At 37.0% G+C, this 21,662-nt stretch overlaps 1 protein-coding gene across 1 annotated transcript in view; it reads right to left on the minus strand.

Moving 5' to 3' along the window:
- Positions 1–281: 281 nt before the first annotated feature.
- The window catches only part of LOC131029684 (protein HIGH CHLOROPHYLL FLUORESCENCE PHENOTYPE 244, chloroplastic), a 205,264-nt gene continuing 183,883 nt past the window's right edge, over positions 282–21,662 (minus strand). The window contains exons 7-8 of the mRNA XM_057960272.2: positions 1,358–1,498; positions 282–871 (exon numbers count right to left, since the gene is read on the minus strand). Of these exons, the coding sequence (XP_057816255.2) occupies positions 695–871; positions 1,358–1,498 (318 nt within the window). The 3' untranslated portion in view covers positions 282–694. The remainder of the gene's footprint in view (positions 872–1,357; positions 1,499–21,662) is intronic.

A 21,662-nucleotide genomic window follows, 5' to 3' on the forward strand; every position in this document is an offset into this window, starting at 1 on the left:
AAACTTTAGGAAAAACATGTGACATAATACCATACAAAGTTCTTTATTTCTTCCTACGTATTTTTCTAACTTCATCATCTCTTTCCTTGGAGTGCCCTCGATTTCCATCTCCTCTAATTTTTTTACTTTCTATCTCTCCACTATATGCCCTAACAAACAACGCCTTGAAGGACTCATTTAGATGCCCTTTCTTCTTGTATACTTGTGAAATGACTTAAAACTTTATGTAATTTCTTCTCTACTCAAGGAACCTCATAAATTGTGGAACATTTCTCTAAGAATAACAACAAAATATATAAATAATATTATTACTCATCCAAAATAAAAATACCTTTACAAACAAAGTGCAAATGCTTATAAGAACATTGCATCCCCTCACATTTTTCCCTAATAAACTATCATTGGAAAACTAACCCTCAGCTATCACAAAGCTAACTAAATATTTCAATTACTAATATTAAGCCACTAAAATGACTTAATTACAAATAATTAACCATAATTTCCAACAAGTTTCACTTTGACAATTATTTTCGAACCATAGCCATTTTGCACATGAGAACTATGCTATGCTTCAACATCATGCCATGGAAGGCAAGGGAGAAATCAAATTGGAATAGCCTAAAGTAGGTAGTGAGTTACAGATGAGATAATAGTGATAACTTTACATCATTACCCAATGGAATGCTACAAAAATTTAGATGTAAAAGTCTCCTTGTTTTGATTGAGCTTTTAGATCTTTTAGTTTCTTCAAGATGTTCGTAAAATACTCTTGCAGATACTTTTCCAAGGTAATCGTATCTTTTGGATCTGTTCCCAAAAGAGAATGTGTTTCTGCCATTGGAGTAGAGAAAACCACATCACTTGAAAGAACCTGCAGGAAAAAACTTAAACAATCATCGTGAGGTTAAATTGTGTGACTACGTATATAATATGTATGAGCTTTTGCTGCAGAAGAAATCAATTGCATTTATTGGAAAGTGAATGGACACGTGATCTGTATGGTAGATTAAGGTTATATACTCAAAGGCCAGGATTTTTTATTGTGTTCTATTCCAAAATAATTGTAAAAGAAAAATGTCTGAAAAAAATTAGATAACACTCTGTTTGGTATGGGGGAAAAAAATGATACATGCCTGCAAATTAAAGGGAAAATTTATCAAAACACACCATGATTTTTTAACTGGCCATTAAACATCAATTATATCTTTCAATTTTGTTTCTAGAAATTTAAATTTAACACTCAAATTTAGAGTAAGGTTGAATAAAGAATTGACAAGGCTAACGTGAGATGGCACTACGAATAAATAGAGATCCATGCAACTCTTGGTAAACAATCAAAATGAAAAGAAGTGTTAACCTCTGAAAATGCCAGTCTGTCAGCAACATCATTTGTCCATTGGAAAAATCGGGTCAATTGGCGAGTGAACCTCAGCACTCCAACTGGTACAGTTGTGACTCTTGCATCCTGGCCTGCAAGTCTCTCACATAAACTAATAACCTGAAACAAAGAAAGAAAAAAGCAATCCTCATTTTAACCTTCAACAATTTAAAGATGGCGAACTCTTGAAATACTTGTATATAAGAAAGGAAAGTAAAATAACTTGAAAATCTTCATGAACAGAATCCGGAAAGACAACATGGCAGTGTCTCATGTCACGGAATATATTTGAAACTCAAGCAAATAGAGAACTATTTTATACAGATTATATCAACTAAAATCATTACAAATATATTCAAATTAAACAATTTAACGGTAAATGTAGTATAGAAAATGGAAGCAAAAATGCACACCTAAGCGAGAAAGAAATATACAGATAAGAAATGGAATAAGAAATTGGCATTGATTCATCATTCATGTAACTTGGGCAAATTTATAATATTCTCCAGAATATGAACAAAACAACCAAGAAGAATAAACTAGATAGCTCCCCTCAAATTGTTTGTAGGCATGACTATAAGGTTAAGGGGGAAAAAAAATGTTGATTCGGCAACGAAACACTCACTTGTATTGAACACACGTACCAATCATGACAAACCAAAACTTAAAACAGTGATACATTATGTACAAAATTGGTAGTCATAGGATAAAACATCTACTAGTGTAGGTTTTTTAGTTTCCTTTGTTGGATATTACTCTATTTTCCTGTACATTTATTTAGCTTGCTTAAATGTAAGAAATGGGTCATAAATGGGCTTTTGGGGGTCATCATAGAAATTTATCGAAAAAAGAGAAATAACATTAATAGCGTCCCAGTTTAGTTGGAAGGTGTTTTAGGTGGATGTGAAGAATGCCTTCATGAATGAGGCTTTGTATAAAGTCTACATAATGCAGGATTTTATGTTTCTAGCAGTGATCACCTAGTTTTTTGGCTTAAGTCCCTTTTAAGGGCTTAATGATGCTCCATGTGCTTAGTACATTAAGATTGATTGACATCAGAGGAAGTCTTTTTGATCCAAATCTCTACATCAAAAGCAATCGCGATGATATTGTGATTCTTGTTCTCTATGTTGATGATCTTGCTATTATAGGTAGTAAGGCCTTTACATTACAGTGAGTAAAATATATATGTTCTTCTTTTGACATATATGATTCAGGCCTTCTACACTATTGCTTAGGTGTTAAATTTTGACAGTATTACTATTTCATTTGCATGGCTCAAGTCGAGTATACTGCAAATCTTTGGGAATGGTCCTGCATGATTAATTGTAATCGTTCCACTATATCTATGAATGACGGGTTGAAGTTGTTAGCATGTGGTGATTCTCTAATGGTCTATGAATCACTCTACACGATTGGTTGGAAACTCAATATATTACATGCACATAATTGGATCTTGGTTTTTTTATTAGTTATAGCTCTCAATTTTTAGCTCAAGTGAAGCTGGTTCATTTGTAGCAACCAAAACGAGTGTCGCACCATGTCCAAGATACTCTTTGACTTTGGCATTCTCTATTAGAGGATAGATGATTTTAGGTTGATAGGATCTACAGACTCTAATTGGGCTGGTTTAGTTGATAATCAGGGATCAACTACTGGCTATGTTTTCTCCCTGGGCTCAAGAATTGTTTCACAACAAAGTAAGCTTCGGTATACTGTGAAGCAACATGGTTACGCCCAAATTTTGAGTGAACTACAAGATCCTCAAATTACAATGACTCCGCGTTTTTGTAACAATTAATGAGTCTTGGTGTTAGTGAAGAACCCAATTTATTATGTTTGACCAAGCACATTTAGGTTCATCATATCATTACACTTGGAAATTGGTTTACACTACTGATATTTCTCTTCATTGCACATCTCAAGAATAGCACACCGGTTTAGTGACAAAACTCTAGGTACTATTCTCTTTGTCAAAATTTGGGACAAAATTAGAGTTGTCTTTGATTTAATCATTAAGGGGTGTATTAGATATGATATACTGTTAGGCATAATGTTAGACCATGTTTTGAACAAGCAAATTTATTTCTTATATTAGTAATATAATAATACCACATTAATTATGTCTAGAACATAACTTACAATGTAAATATTCTCCATACATAATAAAGACAAGCATACAGTCATTTAATGTAACTTACTATGTATTCACTCTTCTAATTGTGTTGTTTGTGGATTTTATAACGTTTACACTTCATTTAGGAACATAAAATAGGATAAAATATTGTTGACCTACCTCAAAAGTCATACCTAATCAAACTAAAATAAGCAAGAAACAAGTAACAAGAAGAAATTAGAAGAGAAAGAATAACAAGATATATTATAGGAAACTCTTTAAGAAAAAAAATAAAAAATAAAAAATAAAAAATTATTGATCTCACTATATTAACTATGAGCACATTTTATAAAAAAATGAGAACTCCACAAATGGTTTAGTATTACTATCAACACTTTGACAACATATATAATGTCCCCAATTTTAGGTTCTCTTGTAGTGCAGCTGGTGCTGGCTTTTTGGGTTGGTGTTAGCATGATCAAAGCAATATTTCAATGTCGCCAGTGTGTTCAAACGGATTGGTGGAGATGACTGACACTTTTTGGAGTGATTTCAAACAACTTGTCTATACTTACTATTTTTTGTAAGTTAACTATTTTTAGTCATAGCTTCAGCCTCTTCTCAGCTTCAATGTGCAACATCTATGATTTCAAGACTTTTGGGGAACATTTCTATTTTTTTAGCATATTACTATTTATAGTAAGTGCTATTTTTGGCAACTAGTCTTAGTTGTAGAGTGCAATATCTTCAATTTCAGGGCTTGGCAAATTTTTCTAAGGTTGAGAAATAATAATTTATTATTTCACTTAAATATTTAAATAAGTGACTTTATCACTTTAAGTGAAATAAAGTGGATGTGGGAATTGGAGAAAAAGAATTAAAAGATTTAAATGATATTTTAAGTGCAAAAAGTGGCAACCACTTGACAAGAGTTAAGTGATATATTAAAAAAGGGCAAACGTGTAATAACCCCCATACTTGTTTTTTGAATTATTTCAATTTTCAAACACCACAAACACCTGTTAAGGTTAGGAAATATAAACTCAATACTGTTGAAAGAGAACCCTTCCACTTTCTGATCACCAAGAGCCCAATGTGGGAAAGTGAGAGCATATGGTGAATAGGGGATCGTTAGCTCCAATAATCAACTGAAATTACAATGTTGGGCGGCAAGCAAACCCCCTTCGCTTGTCTAGCAGGCAAGAGCAACTAAAAGAGAATCACTCGATTACTTTTCAGCAAGAGGACGATTATTACAAGAAGGAAATAGATCACTCAACCACTTATACAGTGGGAGGACAATTATTACAAACAAGGAAATAGATCACTCAACCACTTATGTAGTGGGAGGACTGAAAACTTAATAAGAATCCACTCAACCGTGCATTTAGCAGGATACTTGAAGTACAATGAGATAAGATAGGCGACAAAGCCAGCCTCTTCCACTTATTCAATGGGTCTTGTGATAGAATTCAAAAATAAGATAGTTGTTAGTACTACTAATCAGCTTTACATTACATAGCATGAATTTTCAAATCAAAGATAACGCTGTCCAAAGCTGCAAATAAAGCATGAATTTTCAGATCAAAGATAACTCTGTCCAAAGCTGCAAATAAAGATAAATTCACTTCACCGGCTACAAGAGACCAACTACCCCAAACACAACCTCACTTCAAAATTCTAATTCTGATACACTTTTCCAACAAGCTAAATAACACAAACCAAAGACTTCAAACCACACTAAAATGCTCACAACTCCACCAACACTCAACGGAAATATGCGAGACTGATTGGAGATCGATTCTAGGAAGGAGATAGCCAAGCTAAGATCAACACACAACAACAAACTCACTCAAACAATTATGTACGCATTTCTAGACAACTCCAGCATGGTAAGACCTGGGCATAAGGGCGATTTGCATTATAAAATTCACATCTCCAAATTAAACTTCAAAAACTGACATGAAGGATCACCTAGGCCTTAGGAAAATATAGCAAGAATACCCAAAAGCCACAAAAACTCACCCATGGACAAATGATGAAAAACCACTTCAGCTCTACAACCGACCAGCAACTTGAAAACTCACAAAACACCCCAACATAAATCAAAAAACATCAAATATTACTACTTCAATGAACTCCATCTATTCTTCAGTGTAAAGAATAGTCTCTCAATCTCAGCTAGTTGCTACCTTTCAAGCAATAAGCCAAGAATCAGCTAGGAGGTATGCATTCTTCGAAGCAATCACTCTGAATTTCGGCAACACTTCGTTGCAAATAAACATAAATAGTCTCAAATGAAGGCCAAGGCACATATTTATAACTTCCTCCCCAAATCGAACTTTTTTTCCCTCTAATATGGGATTAAACAATGACATTCAAATTTCCTTAATTTGCATTTCATTTCATTTTTCCCCAAATTGCCCATCACATAGTGGCAAATACACTTTATAAAAAATACATCAATTAAGTGTACTATGTAGTCCAAAGAACAAAGTGAATTATATCATAAAATTATCTTATTTTCCTCCTAAGGCGTCCATCTTGCCTTAACAATAATTCACTTATAAAATATTTTCCTCAACCATGAATCGCCCAACATATAATTAAGGAAATGATTTTAGATATCAATATAACTTAAGCAATCCCCCTTAAATAAATCATCCAACCTTTGCTTTAAGTTATTATTTAATTTAAGACACCATTTTTCAACAAATACTTAACTTGCCAAAACAAGCTCCAAAAATGCTGGAAGACAAACTGACCTGCCGAAAATAGCCATCTGAACTGACCAGCTAAACCCCTGCTAAAAATAGTACTTACTAAAAATAGCAACTGCTAAAAATAGTAAGTGTTTCAAAAGTGATTTTTACCACATTCTGAGTAGCCGTCGCAACTTACTAAAAATAGTAAGTCCGGAAAAGTCTTCAGATTCATTTGCATGTTACACTATCGGGAAGCTCTCTGAAAACCCAAAAAAACCTAGAGAAATAAACTGCCCTCGCCTCCACTTACTAAAAATAGTAAGTCTGCCAAACTCTACTGCTTGCTATGCATGTACCATCATTGCGAAGCTTTTTGAAAGCTGGTCTCACTATAGACATAATCTGATACTTGTGTATTTTGGATCCTTGATATTTAATAGAAAAAAAAATTAGATTAAGAATAAATTGTATGGGCACTTTTTATGGTTAAATAGATAAATCAAGCATTCTAGGTTGATTCATTAAATTAATTGTTTAAAATTTATCATCTAGTAGGTTTATTATTATGTCTTGTGTATTTGTAAAAAGTCATTTTTACTTTTAAGTAAATAAGATTTCTAACGACCTTTTTGGTGTGAGAGGGAATTTTATTTTAAAATTTCAAAAATGTAAATGTTATTAATTGGAGAAGGAAATTCAATTTCAATTTTCATGAGGAAAAGAATTTTGGCCTAAAAGATATTTTGGGTAAAATTTCTTTATATTTTGGGTTTTTCCAAAATAGGGAGTTCTTTCATTTTGGGGAATTTGCTCTCTGTTGTGGAATGTGGGTTTTGCTGGAGGTGTAAAAAAAATATTGAAGGGATTTTAGTCGGAGAAAAGCTTTGGATCATCTTCAATTTTCATATCCAAGAAAGCAATTAAAGGTAGGGTTTTTAAATCTCTATTTTTGAATTTTAGTGTTGTTTATGAAATCTCTGTGTTTTTTGTAAATTTTCTGTTTAAAGTTTATTTTTATTTCTCCATATGAGATTCAGATTTGTAGAGCAAAAGAAAATATATTTTTTGTTAAAATCTGGGTTGGGGATATTTAAATTTCAAAAATTTTATGCCTATTTTGTGGCTGGCAAATGGGTAAACTTAATCTCCTTGAGAAAATTTGTTTGTTCTGCTGTTTATAATCAACTATGTTATTTTGCTTGGTTCTATTTTTTTTTTGTATTTGAGTTACAAAAGAAAGAGGAATAAAGATTTTGTGTTTTTATTAAATTGGGAGATGTTGTTGAACTTTTTTTATTTTTAAATGATTTTAGGCATTTTTTTTTAATTATTGTCTTTTTAGTGTGGGTTTCCCACTGTGGGGAGCCACGACTGTCTTCCCCACAGTCATGGGAACCCACGACTGTGGTTAGCCACAGCCATGGCTACTCCCATAGTCGTGGGAGCCAAAACCCACAGTCTGTGGGTAAACCCATGGCTGTGGGGTGGAACCCATAGCGTGGGCCCCACAGACCTCGCCTTCCCTTTGCATACATGGGCCTAGCTAAGATTAATATTTAATTTAAGTTTATATATATATATATATATGTTTGGTAATAAGAAAAATAGATAATTCTGTTTCATAAACTATCAAATTTTAAATATGTATGATATATATATATATATATATATATATATATATATATATATGACTAAATTCATCTATTGTTGTTTAGAAATTTTAAATTGATGTTAGTGAATATGGATTAGAGGATTATTGTTGTTTTGAGGAAATTATTGTTAGTAAATGATTTAAATCGAAATTTAGAAATTATAGTAAACTTGGTCAAATACGAACATGGTGGAAAAACAAAATCTATTTTCGAATGTAAACAATGGTTTGGGTTTCATATTTGTTTTGGTTTCTTAATCAAGTAATCGTGCAAGTTAATTGGCTTTATGTTGATTTTGTCTTTTCCATGTTTATTTTCCTTTGTGGTCATGTCTCGTGAGTAGACCGAATTATCCAATTGGTTAAACCTATATGGTAGGGTTTGGGAACCAGGTGTACTTCCTTGGCTGTTTTTTAACTCCCTTTGTAAGGTTAGCTTTTGTGTTTTTTGCCTTGGAGTTTCTTGGGGTTTGTGTAGTGTCATAAGGAAGAGTGGCTTTCAAGTGGGAGTCAGGCCCAAAGTGGCTAATAGGATAAACCCCTCGAAAGTTGGATAATTAAGTGATAACCTAATAATGTATTAAGGGGTTTGGGTAGCTTAAACATTAATAAAGATTAATTTTACTCCTCTCATGGTTGAGTGTTTGTACAGACTCAGGATGCAGTGGGAAGGCTTGGAATGGCAAAACCAACAACCTTGTCCTCACGAAAGGTTTGTTGGGTCTGCATGAGACTTGGATGGTCAGGGGGTTCGGGAGAGGCTACCAAGATAGCCCAGGATGGGGGTCGAGGTCTATGGAGGCCTGCCAGGATAACCATTCCAAGCTATGCATTGACACTCTTCCCTTATGTTCACTGATGTGTAGACTTGTTGATGTCTCTTGGAGTATTATTGTGGAGTCATCATTGTGTGTGTTTGTTTTATGAGGTTAACCGATGTCATGTTTAGACCATGTGTGTATTCTTTGTGGTTGGCTAGTGGGTCTTATTACTGTCTCCTAGCACGGTGGGGTGGTTCTTTTTGAGCCACATGGTCGGGTGGTAGTGCCACTTTCCATTGGGTGTTCGTTCCTTTATGCGAGGGTTGGCTTCGCAGGTGTTCTCGTGGATTTGATCATCTCATGTACCAGTTGGATACTAATTGTTCTTCTTGGACCATTCTTGTAGTTATTGGACCTTATGTGGTCGGATGTATCATTTGTTATGTATGCCTGCATGGTAAGATGTAAATTTGATGTAATCATTAGGTACTCTTATGAGACTTGGTGTTTTAAGTGCAATGTAATATTATGAAAACCTTGTAATGTATACGTAATGTATACGCAATGTATTATGATGAGAATTAGATGGTAGGATTTATATCTTTAATTTAGAAACATTGATGTAATGTAATGAATGTATTATCATGAATGTAGCATAGAAATGTTAGTGTTATTTAGTGCAAAAGTATGAATCAATCATTGTTTACTTTAATTAAGTTGCTAATGGTTAAATATATCTTAAGTGGATTATTGACCTTAAGTAATGATTAATTTAATTAAGTAATCTTCATTGGGAAACCCTTTAGGAGTTTAAGTTAAGTCTTCCGCTTGTGCAGATTTAAATGCAATGTTTATCTTAATACATCTTTTAGTTCTGTAATGTTTAAAAAAAAATATTTCCACTCCTTTTCTAGTGTTTTAGTTTAATCCTTTAGGGTTCCTTAGCGGGGCATTACACTATGTTCTTCAGTATGTCAGAGAGTGTCCTCTTTGTCAGCAGAACAAACAGGAACATACATATCCAGCAGAACTTCTCCAGCCACTTCCCATTCCTGATAGGAAGTAGGAATGTTTATCGATGGACTTCATTATTGGATTGCCTAGAGTTCGTAGAAGAGATTGTTTTTATGTGGTTGTTGATTGGCTCATGAAGTTTGCCCATTTCTTTCCAATCTTAGCGACTTATTCAGAAGCTCAGGTTGTAGATCTTTTCTTCCGAGAGGTTTTCAGACTTCATGGGTTACCACGGACTATAGTCAGTGACAGGGACAGCAGATTCATGAGTAATTTTTGGTAGGGGTTGCTCAGACTTAGTGGTACCGAGCTCACCCCTAGTACGAGCTACCACCCATAGACTGATGGCTAGACGGGGAGTGTGTTAGCACCTAGAAAAAATGAAATAATTTCCCTATGTAAGGCTGTCATATAGACTTGGAACCCCCATTATTATGCATTTTAGTCCTCATAGACCACAGTAGTATCACTTAGATACATTTAAAAGTTGTCAAAATACAAACGATTTGTCTAGTGAATAAGCCCAACATTTCATTTTAGTAAAGCACCTCAAAACAAGTAAATTGGCAAGACCCCCACTAAGTCATACCGATTAGACGGCTACTCTTCAAACTGACATTATAGGCATTTTTCAGGAAGACACCATTGTGTTATACTGATAACAGATCCATTTGTGAAAAAAGGACTTGCACTGTCATCGAAGAGAGACATACTGATAAACAGAAAGACAAATTGTATCAGCGTGATAACCCTCATCGGAATGAATATGAAGTAGTCAACCTGATTTCATATGTCATGCCGATACACATCCACAGGTGTAAAACTATTGGGAAGAGTCTGGCTGATGAGTTTGACATCGGCGGGAGTTATAAAGTCGGAGTGAGATTCCAGAAGTCAGCCAGACATTGAAAGTCATCCCGACGGAACTACATGAAAGACATATCGGACTGACTCACTCCGATGCGAATAACGAAACAAGCTAAGTAGATTGGCGAGACCAACACTATTGGGATGAAACCACGAAAGACAGACCGACTAAGCAAGTCACCTTGAGAAGGGAAGAAGTTAAATACATCGGTAGGAGATCCATTCGTCACCCCCGAAAAGGTAAAACGAAAGATTTTCTTCGTCGGCCAGACTTCCTCAAATTGGAAAGAAACATTTAGAGTTAGCCCGACTTCAGGGGTCACATCGATAAGGAAAAGTAATGACTGACTCTATGTCTGATATAATGTTCATATCGGCAAGATAATAGCTTTTGGCTAGAAGTTTCTTTTGTGATTCCGACAGCCACTATCCCTGTGATAATGTTTGATCGTTGTACTCTCAGCGATAACTATAAGGAAAGGAAATCCAAGAGATAAAAGGGATCGGAGAAAGTTTCCCCAATGAGCAAAGCAACACCATATTAAAAGGACACCAAGTGAATCGGTGAGATTGCTAATTGTCAGTCCGAATCAAAGAAAGACGACCAAAAGACATCCCCCATCGACAACATATAACTCTATTCTTGACGATATGCAAGCAAATGGTGTTACACCAAAAAAAGAAATTGTCACATCGGTTGGATGGTTTGATTTTCCAAATTCATTGAGGCATTAATCGTCGTAGATGACATTAATGCTACACAATAGGAGCACTCTGTAAAAATTTATTACAGACATTTCAGCCTGAAGCATACTAGCAGGGTATCACAAGCAATCAAGGAGAGAACAAACTAGAATACTCAGGCAGTAACAAGTAAGCAATTGTGGATTCTTTTCGTAACTCTGCGAAATTCATTTCAAATTGCATTCTGTCATTTAGAAGAATGGATAGCCCTACCACATCCAAAGCAGAGAGACAAAAGGGGGAAACTAGTAAAACAAAAGGCAAGAAACAAAAAACATAGAAAGAGAAACCTCCAAAGCAATTAGAAGTAGTTGAATTAGAAGAAGTGGTTGCAGAATGAAGATTGTGTCAAGACCTAATTGACCAACTCCCTCATTAAGGGATAAAAGCCAAAAGATTAGTCCAATTAGACCCTAGTGCCCGTAAATTTGAAGACAAATGTCGGGATGTAGGGGATGTATGGATCAACATTCGGGGATATGAATTGTTTCTTTTCCACTACCATAGGAGAATCAGACATGAACCCATATGTAACCCTTAGAGAATGAACCTAGGGAAGATAGTTGTTTCAAACAGTGTTCCACGAGGACGCGTCCCCCCCCTTTTTGGCCGTGTCTCCAAGACGAAGACGTCTCTGGGACAGGGGGACGGGGACGCGATGTCCCCCACTGTCCCGCCACCGCCACCCAAGTGCTGGCGGAGAAGGGGGGACGTCTCCACGTCTCCCAAGATAGTTGTTTCAAACAGTGTTCCACGTGGACGCGTCCCCCCCCCTTTTTGGCCACGTCTCTGAGATGGGGTGTAATATCTCAGTTTTTTTTTGTTTTTTTTAGGCCAATAATAATCATCCCAGATAACCCATTAAGATTAGAAAACGTAAACTAAAAACTTGCTGGAAAATGCAACCCTTCCACTTTCTGATCACCAAGTGCCCAATGTGGGAAGGTGAGAGCATACGGTGTTGAGGGGATCGTTAGCTTCAAATAACTGGAAACGATACAATGCTTGGGCGGCAAGCCAGCCCCTTCCGCTTATCCAATGGGAATGCAAGAAACTTGGCGGTAAACCAGCCAAGAGAAACATACAAAGGCACAAATCACTCAACCGCGATATTTCAGCGGGAGGACTGAAATTACAAAACAATCTCAACTCAACCGCTGATGCAGCGAGAGGACCATTACACTCAGACATCACTCAACCACTTATGCAGTAGGAGGACTAAATTACAATTTACTTGAAAATAGGCAGCAAGCCAGCCTCTTCCACTTTTCAACAGGGTGAGAGTTACAAACCAGAATTGGTTAGTAGTACTACTACTTAACCTTACAATAATCAAGATAATGTGAGAAGAGAGTAATGCTAAATATCCAAATAAGAACATGAAATTTCTGCTAACATCAAAATCTGCAGGCTGGAATTGCAAAACCAGCAGCCTATGGATTCACTAAAAAGCTCATAGCTCTCTCATTACTCACCCAATTCACCCAAAATCTGTTCTAAACAATTGCTATACCCACTACAATGAAAACAAACCCAAGGAAAGCCATCGAAACACCCATATTTATTTTGCACGTTTCCCAATGCATTCACAAAACCCAACGCCTAACTTGGGAAGTTTGATTTGCAATATAAAAATCCACACTCAAAATAAGATGCTAAAAACTTACAATATGCATCGCCAGTGGTAGGAAGGAGGGATGAGCCGGTACTCAAAATGATGGAATCGCCTAGTCAAGAGGTGTGAGCAAAATACACTTTCAGCAGTCCTGCGACCAACAACCTGAAAACACTCCAATCCCAAATAGAACACTCCACAATCTGCAACTCACTCACCAACAGCACTGGGAATACATGGACACAGCTAGGTACTATCTTGCAAGTACGAAACTGAGACTTAGCTAGGAAGCCACACTTCGAAGCTCAGATTTTTCAATCACCAATTCGGCAGCATAACGATGCAAATTCATTTGATACCAAATGAGAAGCCCAACACTCTCATTTATAGATTTTGAGGGCTCAAATTCAAATTCACAATCCCTCCAAATGAACGCCAAATCCAAATGTACATTCACTTCACATTATTTTGAAATTACATTTCATTTCTCCTTTCTCCAAATTGACCTTCTCATAAGAGCAAATTTTCTTTATAAAAATGACAATAAAATCATAATGTGGCATCCAAGGTAGATAAGTGAAATATATTATAAAATTAACTTATTTCTCCATAAGGCGTCCATCTTGCCGTATTAATATTTCACTTTATAAAGTATTTTTCCTCAACAATAAATCACCCAATATATAATTAAGGAAATCACTTATATATCAATATAACTTAAGCAACCCCTTTTAAATAAATCGTCCAACCTTTGCCTTAAGTTATAATTTAATTTAAAACACCATTTTTCATCAAATACTGAACCTGCCAAACAAGCTCCAAGGATATGGGGAAACAAGCTGAGAGAATTACCCTGCCAGAAACAGTCACTGAACTGAGCTGAGGAGCCCTTGTCAATAATAGCACCAAAAAATGAGGGAAGACCAACTACTCAAACTGACCTGTCGGAAATAGCCATCTGAACAAGCCTATTGGCATCCTACTAAAAATAATACTTACTAAAAATAGCATATTGCTAAAAATAGTAAGTGTTTCCAAAGTGATTTTAACCACATTTTGAGAAATCGTCGTACTTACTAAAAATAGTAAGTTTGGAAAAAGTCACTTGATGCAGATGCATGTCAAACCATCCTGAAGCTCTCTGAAAACCCAGAAGGAATCCAGAATCCAAACTGTCAAACTCCCACATATAGCCCCTGAAAACACTAAAGAATCCTCCTAGAAAATAGGAAACCCTAATTTATGCCCCCGACTAGCCTACGAGCCTCCGAAGTAGGCTAACGACCAACAGAACTAATCACTGCGGAGAAGGGGACATTACAATCCGCCCTTCCCAAAATTGCTTGTGCTCAAGCAATGTCACCACAATTCCAGAAAATTCTAAACTAATCCACACCCAAGCAAGTATGAGCCCAGGGTCCCATGTCTGCCTCATGAAGAACCTACCATGCCAATGCTGCACCACTCTGATCACATCAGTGAAAACATCACGCCAAAACTGCACTAACCTCCCTTGTAACTCCAAAATGTTACCATCCATGATACTCAAACTGAAAATCCCTGAAGGGCTGAAATCAATATCATGCAACATCTCGTGCCCATAAGGCTCTAAGTAGTCAATATCAACAGTGCCACTGTCTATCACAAGCTTGGGCAATAGAAAATAAGGTCTACTCAACTCACGATCAAACTCCACAACACATCTCCATATGGTATCTAACAGAGCCACGACTGTCAATGTGACATCTCCAAATCTTCTTGCAAAGAGGAAAGCATTCCTTTGCAAGATCTCAACAAACTCAAACTCATATCTGCACATGAATCTACTATGCCTCAATTGAATTATCCTGATACAACCATGGAGATTTCTGAAAACTCTTACAGTTCGCACTCCAAGCACCTCAAAAAGGTGAACCAAAGAAACCAAAGGTTCGTTGTCCCAACCATAAGAAGAAGAAAGGGCATAAGGATAACCTCTAGTTAGAGCTTGAACACTTCCCATACACGGATATTGATTGCCCCAACTCGCCATACCTCTCACTTGAGACCACAAACCCGTCCAGCTAGGAGACTGTAAAGTTTGAAAAAGAGTGTACCAGTAGCCCACCAAGTCTAAAATGATTGTCTTGAGGTCTGATTTTAGGAAAATCAGCATCCAAGAAGATGAACAACTGCTGCAACACAGGAAATCGTCATCCAAAACAACACATCTACTCATGTCCAAGGCTAGAAAACACCTCCAAGCAATCTCCAATTGAAAACCATTACTTGCATGACCAAAGAAATTGCACCAACTCCCCTGAATGAGAGCAAACCATAAAGTGAAGTGGCTAATCTGCAACCAATCAGCAAGCCCAAATCTGAAAATCTGATCCATTCTTTTCCAAAGAAGATGCCCAAGAGTATGCATTTGATCAATGCTCCAATTTTGAAACAATATCTCATGATTGCAAATTGCACCTAGATCCCAGACTTTGCAATGTGATCCACCCTCACCATTGAAATCAAAAGAAATTCCCACATCAAACTTGAAAAGTGGATTAATAAATGTCCAATCAGCATCTGTATCAAACAACAGACTATCAACCCGCTGATTACTATCAAAGTCATGTTCCACCCAAACATTCTTTTGCTCTAAAATCACTTTTTCAGATCTTTGGGGACAAAGAACAAGATCATAATCCTCCTGAATGCAATCAAGCTCTTCCATTACCTAATTGATCTCCTTGGCCATTTCTCTATTCTCTTTCTCTCTTAAATGTTTGAAATCAGCAAACTGATCTTCTACCTCCATTAGAACCAACTGAGTATTTTCTAACATGTCCTTTGTTGACTCAAGCTCAAGAGTAAGCTCTTCAACTTTCCTCTCTTTTCCTTGGAAATCACTAACGATCTTCTTTGCTGATTCGATGGCATAATCACGATCTGTGATCAATTGTATGCACTTTGATTTCAATGTCTCCAAAGAATCTTTGATGAGTTGCAGATTAGGGAGAGCAACTTCATCCTTAACTCCCTTTCGTCTCTCTTCAATTTGAGCCTTCCAATAAGGTTTTTCTATCAAACTATGTGTAAGGTCAAACCCAGATAGAACTCGCACCTCATTCTCAAAGGACCTCATGAATTTATCCTTCCACTCGTGAACATTTAATGGTGGTGTACTAGTCATTGGCTGCAACTGAAAATCAGAACTTTGTTTCTTGTCTTTGCTGCCCACAAAGCTGCTCCAAGACTCCTTTTCTTCACCACCCACTAGCTGCAATTGCTCAATATCATGAAGAGGATCAGATACTACCAAATCTTCAACTTTTTGCTTACTACCAACTTCATGAATGGGTGAATCAGATTTGCATTTTAGAACCTCTTTAAACTTTCCATCATCAAAAACCATATGATCCTCTAACTCTACAACACGATCTGCTTTTTGAGCTTCATCAGGATCAAAGGGAAATTCATCCCACACAGGTTCCTTGTCATCGCTAGGTGCCATCATACCCGGATCCCAAGTGCTAAAGGGCTGATCACTTTGTTTAGTTAAAAAGTGCTCACCATAGCTCCAAGTATCATCCAACTTAGATCTTGAATCTTCTCTTAATTTGCACACATTGCTATTCTCACCAAGAGCAATGCTAGAACCAAGTGATGTTTCATCTTCCCACTCAAACAGTGGATTGTCATATGTTTTCACTTTACCCATCTCAAACAATGGGTTATCAACGATCTGGGAAGTATTTCCTTTTTCCAACTTAGACCAACAATCCTGCTGTCCTAAATCTAAAAGTTCCAATTTAGGACATTGCTCAAAGATTTTCAGAATTTGGTCAAGCTCATTCTTCAAACTACAAGTCTCAACCCCATTATTCTGAAATGCAATTTCTGATTGGTCCTCTAAATCTGCCCCTTGAATGTCGTCATTTTGGTATATTTAAACTCACAAAATAGGACAGCCTCTTGGTCATTAGGAACTTCATCATTAGCTGCAATATTTTCAGCTTTATAACATGAATCTCCATCCAACAATTTGTTAATCTTTCCCTCTTGTTTAACATCTTCAACTTTCATCTGCTCTTCCTCTAGAAGCACATGAGTGCATTCAACACTATCACTAGCTCCATAAGAAACATTAAGAAATTCCATGCACAACCTCAAATATTGTTTTTTCTTCTTCTTGAATGACAACCTCATCAATGGTAGGTGCATGCATCAACAAAGAGTCTTCATGAAGCACTGTCTCAAAGTTACGTGTCAAAACACCAACTCCATCATTTGTCTTTGTATTAAAGATATTGTTTTCAGAAACTTCCTTATGTTTGGATTTTGCAAGAACCTTCACGAACCCCATTTTAATATCTGGATCCTTCATCAAATTAATCAATCCTTGCATTAACTCACAAATAGACTTATCTGTAGTAGACATTCTTCCAAACTCTGATATGCAACAAAAAACCACAACCCAACAGGATGGCAGGGAGAACTTGTGCTCTGATCAATTTGAACACACAGGCTGGCAGGAAAACCAACTCTGATACCACTGTAATATCCCAGTTATTTTTTTTTGTTTTTTAGGCCAAAAATAATCATCCACAAACAGATAACCCGTTAAGGTTAGAAAGCATAAACTAAAAACTTGCTGGAAAATGCAACCCTTCCACTTTCTGATCACCAAGTGCCCAATGTGGGAAGGTGAGAGCATACGGTGTTGAGGGGATCGTTAGATTCAAATAACTGGAAACGATACAATGCTTGGGCGGCAAGCCAGCCCCTTCCGCTTATCCAACGGGAATGCAAGAAACTTGGCGGTAAACCAGCTAAGAGAAACATACAAAGGCACAAATCACTCAACCGTGATATTTCAACAGGAGGACTAAAATTACAAAACAATCTCAACTCAACCGCTTATGCAGCGGGAGGACCATTACACTCAGACATCACTCGACCACTTATGTAGTGGGAGGACTAAATTACAATTTACTTGAAAATAGGCGGCAAGCCAGCCTCTTCCACTTTTCAGCGGGGTGAGAGTTACAAACCAGAATTGGTTAGTAGTACTACTACTTAACCTTACAATAATCAAGATAATGTGAGAAGAGAGTAATGCTAAATATCCAAATAAGAACATGAAATTTCTGCTAACATCAAAATCTGCAGGCTGGAATTGCAAAACCAGCAACCTATGGATTCACTAAAAAGCTCATAGCTCTCTCATTACTCACCCAATTCACCCAAAATCTGTTCTAAACAATTGCCATACCCACTACAATGAAAACAAACCCAAGGAAAGCCATGGAAACACCCATATTTATTTTGCATGCTTCCCAATGCATTCACAAAACCCAACGCCTAACCTGGGAAGTTCGATTTGCAATATAAAAATCCACACTCAAAATAAGATGCTAAAAACTTACAATATGCATCGCCAGTGGTAGGAAGGAGGGATGAGCCGGTACCCAGAATGATGGAATCGCTTGGTCAAGAGGTGTGAGCAAAATACACTTTCAGCAGTCCCGTGACCAACAAACACTCCAATCCCAGATAGAACACTCCACAATCTGCAACTCACTCACCAACAACACTGGGAATACATGGACACAGCTAGGTACTATCTTGCAAGTACGAAACTGAGACTTAGCTAGGAAGCCACACTTCGAAGCTCAGATTTTTCAATCGTCAATTCGGCAACATAACGATGCAAATTCATTTAATACCAAATGAAAAGCCCAACACTCTCATTTATAGATTTTGAGGGCTCAAATTCAAATTCACAATCCCTCCAAATGAACGCCAAATCCAAATGCACATTCACTTCACATTATTTTGAAATTACATTTCATTTCTCCTTTCTCCAAATCGACCTTCTCATAGGAGCAAATATTCTTTATAAAAATGACAATAAAATCATAATGTGGTATCCAAGGTAGATAAGTGAAATATATTATAAAATTAACTAATTTCTCCATAAGGCGTCCATCTTGCCGCATTAATATTTCACTTTATAAAGTATTTTTCCTCAACAATAAATCACCCAATATATAATTAAGGAAATCACTTATATATCAATATAACTTAAGCAACCCCTTTTAAATAAATCGTCCAACCTTTGCCTTAAGTTATAATTTAATTTAAAACACCATTTTTCATCAAATACTGAACCTGCCAAAACAAGCTCCAAGGATATGGGGAAACAAGCTGAGAGAATTGCCCTGCCAGAAACAGTCACTGAACTGAGCTGAGGAACCCTTGCCAAGAATAGCACCAAAAAATGAGGGAAGACCAACTGCTCAAACTGACCTGTCAGAAATAGCCATCTGAACAAGCCTGCTGACATCCTGCTAAAAATAGAACTGCTAAAAATAGTACTTACTAAAAATAGCATACTGCTAAAAATAGTAAGTGTTTCCAGAGTGATTTTAACCACATTTTGAGCAATCGTCGTACTTACTAAAAATAGTAAGTCTGGAAAAAGTCACCTGATGCAGATGCATGTCTAAAAATTCTGAAGCTCTCTGAAAACCCAGAAGGAATCTAGAATCCAAACTGTCAAACTCCCACATATAGCCCCTGAAAACACCAAAGAATCCTCCTAGAAAATAGGAAACCCTAATTTCTGCCCTCGACTAGCCTACGGGCCTCCGAACTAGGCTAATAGCCAACAAAACTAATCACTGCAGAGAAGGGGACATTACACGGGGACGTCTCTGGGATGGGGGGACAGGGACATAACGTCCCCCGCCGTCCCGCTACTGCCACCCAAGCGCTGCCGGAGACTAGGAGACGTCTCAAGGAGATGTGGAGACGCCTCCACGTCTCCTTGGGAGATGTCTGGACGTCTCTCCATCATTCGAGAGACATCGCCCCCACGTATATGCAATGTTTAAAATTAATTTTATTTAAAAAGTGACTTTTTGGGGGGTTAAGGGGCAACCCTAATTGGACGTGGGCCAAAAGAAAAATAACACCTGACGCCTTTATAAAATAATAAGTATTTTTGGCTTCGCGGGGCGCTACCCCTTGACCCGAACTTGGGGGTGCTACCCCCAAACCCCTGTTGAAAAATATAGGGGGAAACCGCGCCAATAGAAGTAGAGAAAATTTAACCTCCGAGTCTGATTAGGCTCTATATAACAACACAATTAGCATTGAAGAAATCTTGGTATTTAGATTTAGTATTTCAAATTTCCTATAGTCTCATTTGAAATGTAATTCTTATACTATAATATTGTCATACATCTTTTCAAAACTAGTTTTTCAAGTACTATATGTATATGTATAACTATATCAGCACCACCACCCCGCTACCCCCCCCCGCCGTCATCCCCAAACTTAGGCCCTTGGTCCCCCCATCCCGGAAACGCGTCCCCCCGTCCCCAACGCCCGTGGAACACTGGTTTCAAATGAATTTGTAAATGTGGACTTGGTCAAGCTTTTGGCCAAATATTATAATCCAGATCTTAAAGCCATATGTGATTTGCAAGGAAAACCATTTGTGCACTTATCTAAGGAAGCAATTGAGGTCTTTGGGTTTGAGGATGTATGTGATTATCAGATTGTATATGAGGATTTAAGCAAGGAATACTGGAGGCTGGATACTACTTACAAGGGTTGGAGATTGCCATTGTACAGACCTAAGGTGGATGGAAATTCAGTGCCCCTAGAGGATAATGATGGATCACCATTCAACGTAAATTTATTTGGGAATTATTTCAAATATACTTATTATTCTATTGGACAAGTGCTGGGAGTTGAGGTTCCTGAGTTTATGTCAATTGAACCTATGGTAGTTTCTGCAGATGTCCAAAGCCATAACCTTAGAAATTTTGATTATGCAGCCCTAGTTCACCGGCTAATTGACCTTGCCCTCATGGCAACCAAGAAGAACCCTTCCAAAATGTATTTCGAGCATTATTCAATTCTCATGCATATGATCCTATACTATGGATATCAGAAGGGTATGTGACCAGATGAATTAAAAGTAAGGTAGCTTGATTAGGAAGGTGAGCCTCTACCAGTCCAATTATGGACATCTGTTTGGGACAGCAGATTTGGTAGGTCAAATTATGCATACTTTGAAGAATACTTTGTGAAAACAATTTTTAGAATGTTAAATCATCCATGTGACCATTCTTTATCAGACGTGATTCAGATATTTTTAAGACCAAAGGATTATGGTGGCCCCAAGACTATGGAACATAATTGGGGGGATTGGTATTGCTATTCAAATGCCACCATAATCAAAGTTTATGGGTTTGAGGATACCCCTCTTATACTGCCTACAACGGTTCCAAACAAAATTGCTTATCTTGAGATAGTGAGGCAGTTAGATTTTTCTAATGTTATGCACTTGAGATCTTATGAAAAGAAGTCTTTTATGCTAGCCACTTTGTGTTTTGGTGATTTCACTGTACTTGCTAAAGAAGGATACGACCAGATTCTGGGCAAACTGATGCACTATAATATGAACAGAGCAACACCAAGAACGGGGTTTGATCCACAAGGATTCATTGATCATGTTAAAAAAATGCAAAAGCTGAGTGGATATGATCATAAACCTTACCCTGAGGAAGATGTAATAAGAAACCTAGGTGAAATTGATGCAATAAGGGCTATTGTAAGATATAACTTGGACATAGAGGCAAGAATGAAGGAGATGCAATACACGCAAATGCTCTCTTCTGCAAGTGTGGGGTCATCTGATGAAGAAGCTACACCTCTTGAACCAAATAGAATTCCAATTGCCAGAATTGAAGCATATCAGCTAGTGAGAAGAGAGCAGAAAATTGGAGAGCTTGTTGAGGAAGATACTAGACAATTGGC

The sequence above is a fragment of the Cryptomeria japonica genome, chromosome 9 (genome assembly GCF_030272615.1).
Source record: "Cryptomeria japonica chromosome 9, Sugi_1.0, whole genome shotgun sequence".
In the NCBI taxonomy this organism is placed as follows: Eukaryota; Viridiplantae; Streptophyta; class Pinopsida; order Cupressales; family Cupressaceae; genus Cryptomeria; species Cryptomeria japonica.